General features: G+C 50.1%; 1 protein-coding gene across 1 annotated transcript; it reads left to right on the top strand.

The window, feature by feature from the left end:
* The first annotated feature begins 1,194 nt into the window (after positions 1-1,194).
* On the top strand, positions 1,195-4,536 carry LOC127476572 (elongation of very long chain fatty acids protein 6-like). Its single transcript, XM_051799591.1, has 4 exons — positions 1,195-1,307; positions 2,047-2,178; positions 3,526-3,677; positions 4,115-4,536. Exons 1-4 carry the CDS (start codon positions 1,195-1,197, stop codon positions 4,534-4,536), a joined length of 819 nt encoding a protein of 272 aa, XP_051655551.1.
* The last annotated feature ends 4,136 nt before the right edge of the window (positions 4,537-8,672 follow it).

Below are 8,672 nucleotides of genomic sequence, written 5' to 3'. Positions count from 1 at the left end.
TTGCTTAGTGATGCTACTGCCCAAAGCAGGTGATGAAAGATGAAAGACAAGTGACATGGGATGGAGACTGTACAGTCCTTGAGCTGCAGTCCTCTGGAAGGGGCAGGACCTCCTGGGAGCTGGAAACACTAAGGTGAGAGCTGTGCAAGGCACAGTGGGAGATCATGCTACATGCAGGATGTTCTCCCCGTGCATGATATGGGGAAAATACTGCTGCTGACATGTATAGGCTGACCTTAAACTTGCAAGTGCTCTACAAAACAGAGAGTGTAAGTCAGGATGGTGCAAAAATCACCAATGGATTTTAATTCCTATATGTCAAATTCTTCCTCATTTTCTCACACTAGTGCATTGTCAAAAGCAGAGCAAATCGTAGATGCTCCATTCCTGGAAACTTTCGAGGCCAGGCTGGATGGGGCTTTGAGCAACCTGGTTTAGTGGAATATGTCCCTACTCACAATGGAGGGGTTGGAACTAAACGATCTTTGAGGTCCCTTCCAACCCGAATCATTCTATGATTCTATGAAATGTCTCATTGAGGGAAACATTCACCTCCTGTTTGAAGAGTCAGCAGTTAAGCAGACGACTTGTGTACAAAGTGCATTGATGCCTGCATGAGGCAAAAGTATCCCCAAGCCTGTGAGCTTTGTAGGGTGCTGCTGTTGAACATGTAAACACATGATACTCGGGTGAAATACCAAGCTGAGTGAAGTGACCAGAGGGTGCAGTGAGATATGCTGTGTTCAGGGGATTTTGACTATATTGGAACCATTTTCAGCTGCAGGAAGCTAAGTAGGAGATTACCTAGAGCCCATTTCATCTGCAGCAGCAGTGACCAGATGCTGCAGTCTATGGTGAAGCAGGCACAACAGCTAACCGCAGTCTGGGTAAGGGTGTTTCTGCCTGTTGTTGGTGACAATGTTGTTATTACCCTGCCCATCTGCTGAGGGGCGAGCTGGGATGGGTGGGCCAGGTACCTAGTGAGCGGGAGGGCCCCCCAGAGCCCGACGGGGAGACCGGAGCCTCCCACTCCCTGTGCTGGGCAAGGAGCTGGAGGCTGCGGTCTCCCCGTCGGCCCGGGAGGTCCCCAGTCCTGCCCCCGCCCCCGGTGTGATGTTGGGGCGGAGCGCATTCCCGGGATTATATCCGCCGGTGCGAGGTCGGGGAGCGGCTGATTTTGGGTTGCGCCCAGAGATGCTGGATATGGAACTGAACGTCGACCCGTCGGAGGTGCAGCCGCTGGGAGAGTATGACTTCGAGAAGAACTTCAATTTTACAGCAACCAGGAAATGGATGGTAGAAAATCGGTGAGAGGAGAGGAGGTTGCAGCTCCGATGCACCCTGGACCCCGGGTAGCTCCGTCGGGTCCTGCTGTTTCTAGCAGAACAGGTGTGGGGGTCCTCAGTTCCGAGGAGGAGGAGGTTGGAGGGCTCTGGTTCCACACCTCAGGCTGTTGAGGAAGGGCTGCAGCAGTGCATGGGGCAGAGCAAACAGTGGTCCAGGTGGTGCTGCAGCCTGTTGGGAGGTGGTGATGTGTCAAGAGGGCAAAGAGCAGCCACGGATGGCCACTGCAGCCCTTGCACCGGCAAAAAGGGTACTCAGCCCTGACATGCTACTGTAAAGCCTTGGAAAGGAGTGGGACACAATACAAGGCGCTTGAGGCTCTAGCTTACTGGTGCAACTGGCCTTTTTAGACATCCTGCATAGGCATCCTCTGCCTATACAGTCTCATGTGTAAATGGATAAAATGCATTGGTGTGTTTGCTTGGGATCCTGCTCATAGGCTACCAGAACCTGTCTCATCCCATCAAGGTTTTGTGGAAATCTCCATGATGTAGCAGTTCACTTTCTTTTCTGCAGTCCCCATAGTTTTTCCTTGCTAGCTCTACTCACTGTCAGGGCAGACTTTCTTCCAAGCCCAACCTAAACATAAGAATGGGAGATGTTTTTTTCTTGGTGAGAGCACTTCACTGGGGCTACAGAAGTCTGGCTGAAAATAGGTCAGCTTGGGTCTTTTCCTGATGGCTCCCTCTCCTCTACTTGCAGGTACAAGTCTTTAAGTTTTGGTGCTATTTATTTGATCCTTGTCTTTGGAATCCAGCATTTCATGAAGGAACGGAGAGCCTTCCACCTGCGGACACTACTGACCCTGTGGTCCTTCAGTCTGACCTTGTTCAGGTAAGAGCCTTTACTAAAACTGGAGATAGCTGTAGATCTTCCCTAAGGACTGGATTGATGGAAAGTTCTGGATATCCATGATGTCACTAAGGAAATAAACTATTTTTTTTCCCCATGAAGGCCCTTTCCAACTAGGGGAAGTGACCTGCTCATACAAGTAATTTGTTTCTCACCAGAAATATTCCAGCAAGTGGAATGAGCTGCAGAAGGACTGCTGGGGACTGTGCTTGAAAATCATTAGTGGGTAGATATGAATGTGAAGCCTGCAAAAACAGAGATCCTCCCTTATTCAAAGGATTCCTACTTACTACAAGTTTGATTTGAGGTTTATTACTCTTTAAAATTGTTTTTCCCACCACCACCTCTCTCTAGTCCTGTTGTGTAGGAGGTGGGAAAAATTCTGCTAAGCTCACAGAAGCATAGAAAATTAATATAAAATGTATGTTTTCAAACTGTCCAGTCTTACAGTACTGGTTTCCTGCAGTGGCTGTGAGACTGTTTCAGCCCATGCTCTGTAACTATAAACAAGCAGATGTCAATTTTCAAAAATTCCCCTTATCTCCACACCTCCTTCTGTCTGTTTTGTGAGCCAGAGAGAAATTAGACTACTACCTCTAACTCCAGTTGGCTTTGATCAACTCAAAGGGACACCGGTTATCTTCTGTTAGGGCTGGGCATGGCAGTGGTCTGTAAAATCACAAGTTGTGTGAAAGGGGAGGTCAGGGGATGACAGTTCATGGTCTGTTCAGAGACAAGCTCATACGGATGAAACAGGTTGATAACAAAGAAGAAGTGGTATTTCTCATAAGCTGTAGGAACTACCTGCCACAGGAGACTGTAAATGTTCCCTGGGCTGTCCTGTGGGCCCATGTTAAGAGGTGGGACATCAGGACAATTATTCCCCTTTTCTGATCAGCATGGCAGCTTTTGCTCAAGTGCCTCTTCAAGCAGTGGAAGCAGAGAGTGTAACAAGGGAGCACTCTTTGATGCGCAGACGTTGGCTGCTGCCACCCTCCAGGAGCTGCATGGTGGCACCAGGCAAGCTGAAGGGCTGTGTTGGTGTCTCACAACCTACTTACTCCTTGTGTCTTGCTGCTGTTCTGGTGGGACCAGCAGCCTTTGTCTTGCAGGAATATCCTGGCTAAAAGGTGTTGGGCAAGCCTGTGCCCAGCAAACAGAGAGCTAAAACCTTCTGGGAAGTAAAAGAAGACAACAGTTTGTTTAAATGTCCATGAGACTACCCTGGGCATTGAGATGGAGTTAGCTGAATATCCTTGGGTGCAGAAGTGTCAGAGGCTCTGGTGGGCCCTGGGAACAGTGTTCAGCTCTTCTCTGATTCTCTTGCAGTGTCATTGCAGCCTCACGGGTCTGGAAGCAAGTGACCTTCCTCCTTCTTAACAAGGGATTTAAGCAATCAGTGTGTAGTCAATCTGTCTACGTTCACCCTGTCTGCAGGCTTTGGATCCATTTATTTGCAGTGAGCAAAGTTGTGGAACTGGGTGAGTCTGAAACTTCTTATCCTGTGTATTTGTTACTGTTACTTGGTTGTTTAGCTTTGCAGGTGTCACTCGTTTTCTTGCTTCCTCAGATGATATGCTTGCTCTCCAAGGGGTTGCAGCCTGATGTTGTTACTCTAGTTTGATCCCCAGGCCAGTGCCTGGACTAATCAATTCTGCCTTGGAATGACTGCAGTGAGGGGGCAGCAGGCAAGTAGGCAGGGAAGGGTTGGGGACTCTTGTACTACAAACATGCCAGCAGGTAGGGTGCCCGAATGATCTTTTTCAATACAGACTATTTCAATGTGAACTTAGGTTTTGGTGGGATCAAGCCATACAATGGCTTCAGTATTGAAGCTTGTTTGTTCTACCTCTTGTGAAAACTTGTGCAACTGCTGTGCTTTCACCAAACTAACAATACATCTCTCTCCCAACTCAAGGTGACACTGTGTTCATTGTTCTCCGGAAAAAGAAGCTCATCTTTCTCCACTGGTATCACCATTTATCCACAGCAGTTGTAGCCTGGTATAGCTATAATGATCTGGTGGCTGGTGTTGGATGGGTTGCAGCCTTGAACTTCAGTATCCATGGTCTCACATATGCCTACTACACTGTGACAGCCATGGGCATCCGGGTACCCAAGTCCATCGCCATGACAATCACCACTTCACAAATGGTGCAGATGACGGGATTTGTAATAATTAACATCTTTATCTTCTTCTGGAAGGATGATAAGGTCTGCCACACCACCTGGCCACTGCTTCTAGCTTCATCTTGGGTTTATATCACTTTTTTGATACTCTTTGTCAACTACTTCTCCAAAACTTATCTGAGTGGCACCTGGAAATCAAAGGGGGAGTAAAACCAGGGACAGAAGAAGAGACTGGGGTGGAGGTGGGGAGAGAGGGAAAGGGGAAACTTTTCACTTCTGTCTGGATCTCAGGTGCCTAATGGGATGGGTGTGATGAGGGTTAGGAAGAGATCACTGTGGATAACAGCCTTCAGATTAACTTGTGCATTGACCTTTGGTGTGTCTGCCTTGCATTGGGGGGCATGCCAGAGTGAGGTGCGAGTCATTCCAGTCTGGTAACAGGAGAAGGGGGAAGTACCTGGGGGCTGGAGACCTTGGAGCTGTGGTTCTGCTTTTTCCTCTTTGTGTCACTTGGGTTTACCTTGTGCCTTGCCTCCTTCCCAGGGACTGATAGGATCTTGCATGCCCCAAGACTCTCCTTGGAAAAAAGGTAGGGAAAGTCCTCTCAAAACAGCACTACCCTCTCCATGGTCCCTGGTTCTGGGGGAGAGCAGGAGAACAGAGCCCAAACCTACTGCTACTTTGCATGTGGGGCAGCCGCCATAGGTTACTGGTGGGAACAGCACTGAAATGGAAAATCCCTGCTGTGTTGTAAGGTTGCATTGGGAGGGGCTCTGCCCAGGCTCTCCCTTCTTCTCTGTGGTGTGAGGAACTGCATCCCATGAACTTTAATGGCTGTTATCTGTGGTGTGCCTTTTGTACAATATTAAACAATCTATTTAACTTGACTAGCTGCTGTCTCAGACTCTAGGAGCTGAGCAGGGTCCAGCTCTGCCCTGCAGATTGTGCCAGGCATTGCTAATGGTCCCAGCCCAGGGCCAGCCCTGTGGGCTGGAGGCAGAATGGTCCCAGGATCAACTCCTCTCAGAAGACTTCTGCCACTGTGTGATGTGTTAAAATGACTAATAAATGCTGTCATATGGATTGATTGATTTATTTTTTTTTTTATGTCTTTTTCGTACTTGACCTTTGTACAGAACTGTGAGAGAAACGTTGCTTTCTCTGTTTCAATACTTTGTCTTTCTGAGGGTTAGCAAGGTATCTGGCAGATTCAGTCCCTCTATGCTTACCCCTTCTGCAGTCATCAACAGCTGGTCTTGCTTCTCGAGCCCCTTTGCTCACCATGAGGGAACTAGAAATGAGAGAGAGAGATGATAAAATTCAGGCTGTTGTTTTACCATCTGAACTGAGCATGTGGCTTTTCAAAGTCACTGTGCTTCATGAAGTCAAGATGAACCTCAGAGCCTGAGTCTGGCCAGGAGCACCCCAGTGTCCAAGCCTCTGTTTGTGTGCTGGCTCCTACCTGGTGAATGGGATTTGGCTGTTTGAGGCAGTGGGCTAGAAACCTACCACAGGGCTGTGGGCTGCACTTTTATCCCAGGAGATGGCATCAGCCTGTGTCCTGCCCAGCCTTCCCTGACAAGGGCTCCCACTCTGGACTTCCCAGCGTGGTGGGTAGTAGTGTAATAGCACCTTCCACAGCTTTGGGAAATGCAGAAGCAGTCAGCTGAGAATAGCTGGAGAATAGGAATAAACTGCTTCCGCATTTGGAAGCTCTCTTTAGAGAGGGGATGGTGAACATATGGGAGTAATGAGGTGATCTCTCTCCTGCATGGTGCTATTTGGGGCACTTTCTATGACAAGCATGGTGTTGGTGAGGCAACTGCCAGCTCTCTCCTTACATGTGCCCACAGTTGCCCCAGCAAGCTCCCTCAGCTGTCTCAGGCATCTGCACAAACACCGGATCATAGAGTCATCAAGACTGGAAGAGACTTTTAGGATCATCAAGTCCAGCCTTCAATGCAGCACTTCCACTGTAACCTCTAAAACACTAAACCACATCATTCAGTGCCAGATCCAGAAGTCTCTTAAACACCTCCAGGGATGGTGACTCCACCACCTGCCTGGGCAATCTATTCCAATGCCTGACCACCCTAACAGTGAAACAAAATTTTCTAATATCTAATCTGAATTTCCCCTGTCTCAGCTTTAGACCCTTTCCTCTAATCCTTTCACTGCAGGCACAGTAGAAGAAACCAGTCACAGCATCACTACAGCTTCCTTTCCAATAGTTGTAGAGAGTGATAAGGTCTCCCCTGATCTTCCTCTTCTCAAGACTAAACAAACCTGGCTCCCTCAGCCATTCATCACAAGACATGTTTTCTAGTCCTTTCAGGAGCCTTGTTGCTCTTTGCTGGACATGCTCCAGCAGCTCAATGTCCTTTTCAAAGTGAGGGCCCAGAACTGAATGCAGCACTTGAGGTGCGGCCTCCCCAGGGCTGAGTACAGGGGGATGGTCCTGCTGGGCACACTATTCTTGATACAGGCCAAGAAGTCACTGGCCTTCTTGGCCACATGGGCCCACTGCTGGCTCGAATTGAGCCAGCTGTCAACCAGCACCCCCAAGTCCCTTTCTGCCAAACAGCTCTCAAGCTGCTCACCCCCCAGCCTGTAGTGCTGCAAGGGGTTGCTGCGACCCAAGTGCAGGACCCGGCACTTTGCCCTATGGAACTTGATGCAGTTGTTCTTAGTCCATTGGTCAAATCTGACTGGGTCTCTCTGCAGAGCCTTCCTACCTTCTAGCAGATCATCCAACTTAATGTCTTCTGCAGGTTTACTACCCTTGACTACCCTTGCTCTGCTGGTGCCACCCCACTCAGCAGTGCAGACCAGGGCACTGGAGGCAGGGCTCTGCATCTCCAGAAGACTTCACCTCTGGAAGAGCTCTTTGTAGGCCCATCCGTGCATGCTGTTTGAGTAGGAAGTATCTTTCGTGGGGCAGGAATCAACCCAGCAGAAGGAGGGTTTGCTGAGGGTGTGTTGCAGAGACCCTCTCTCCCCCTTCAAGAGGCACCGCAGCTCTTCAGATGGCCACATCCATCCACTCAGAATGTGAGGATACCCCCTTTCCAGTGCTGCCTTGCCCCACCTGCCCTACACGCTCCCCAGGGAATGCACACCATTGGCAAGCCCAGCATTAGCCCCTTTGCTCTGCTGTTCTCTCTGGCTAAACAAGAGATAGCAATAAATTTACCAGACCTAGGAAGGGGAAGACTTCTATTTCTCATGTGTTTTATATTATTGCTGCTGTTTGGCAAGTTTTCTGGAGTGCTGAGCTGTGGGTGAGAGTAAAGTGGTGATGCTTGCTGGGGCTTAGGGAGCTAATAACAGCACTCTCCCAGGTCAGTGCTATTTCCCTGAAGCTCTCTGAAAATTACTCCTCCTGGTACTCTGTGAAGAAAAGTCCTTCTTACGTGTGCTGGTGAGCTGAAGCAGACAGTGGGCATGCTTTGGAGGGGATGTATCTTGAGGATTTGTCTATTTTTGTTGGGTTGGGGGGGGGTTGTTTGTTTTACTTTGAGGGAATGAAGAGCAATCGGTTGCCTCTCATGCAGGAGTCACTGCTCAGGGGGAGCCATGGTCCCCACTGAAGGAGTCTTTGAGGACCCTTGCACAACTGGAGCAGCTTGGCTTAGGGGCAGCCGAAGGGATGTACGGAGGCTGCGGGATGCAGGGGAGCAGCCCTGCAGCTCTGGCACGGGCCGGGCAGAGGACGTGCTGCGAAGAGGAAGGTTTCCTGGGGGCGGGAGTAGACGGGGCCCCAGGTTGCGAGAACCGATGAAGCAAGGCTAGGGAGCCGGCGGGGAGCAAGAGGGGCTTTTTTTTTTTTCCGGAGGCTTTATCCGTCCTCCGGCGCGGGGCAGGAGCGCGGTGCCCACCGGCATCCGCTGCCCGCCGCTAGGTGACACCCGCCGCCCGCGCTGCCCGGCGGCAACGGGGTCCGAAACGGCGATTAAGACAGAAATTAGAGCCACCTCTCACAGCTGTGGGTCTACCTGAGCCCAGTTGTTAACACGCGCAGCAGGGGCTCGGAGGTTCGCATCCACCCCGCCGTTCGGGGCTCTACTGACAGCACGCACCAAGCGAGGGGAGTCAGAAAACATCCCCCGTTGTACGAACAAGAGGATACTGAACAGGGTCTGTGCTGTGCTGCTTTTCGGTGGAGGGGAAGCAGTGACGGCAGCCACTGAGGACACCCAACTGTTCGGTGCACTTTGCCTTAGTCTTCAGACTCAGACAGCTACGGGGAAACGGGGAGCACAAGCCATGCCGGTGATGGGGGCTGAAGGCTGTCCTTGAATAAGAAAAGTGCAAGAGAGTATTTAGATAAACAGGAGTTTTTCAGA

This window comes from Manacus candei, unplaced genomic scaffold (assembly GCF_025592945.1).
Source record: "Manacus candei isolate 608988 ecotype Guabito, Panama unplaced genomic scaffold, ASM2559294v1 h1tg000050l, whole genome shotgun sequence".
Taxonomy (NCBI): domain Eukaryota; kingdom Metazoa; phylum Chordata; class Aves; order Passeriformes; family Pipridae; genus Manacus; species Manacus candei.
This window is presented reverse-complemented; position numbering and strand designations above follow the sequence as displayed.

What these genes read in the sequence shown, in the direction of transcription:
- LOC127476572 (XM_051799591.1), top strand. Translation starts at nt 1,195, where the DNA reads ATGCTGGATATGGAACTGAACGTCGACCCGTCGGAGGTGCAGCCGCTG. An exon ending in AAATGGATGGTAGAAAATCG is followed by an intron (nt 1,308 to 2,046) that starts GTGAGAGGAGAG and finishes CTCTACTTGCAG; the next exon opens with GTACAAGTCTTTAAGTTTTG. An exon ending in TTCAGTCTGACCTTGTTCAG is followed by an intron (nt 2,179 to 3,525) that starts GTAAGAGCCTTT and finishes ATTCTCTTGCAG; the next exon opens with TGTCATTGCAGCCTCACGGG.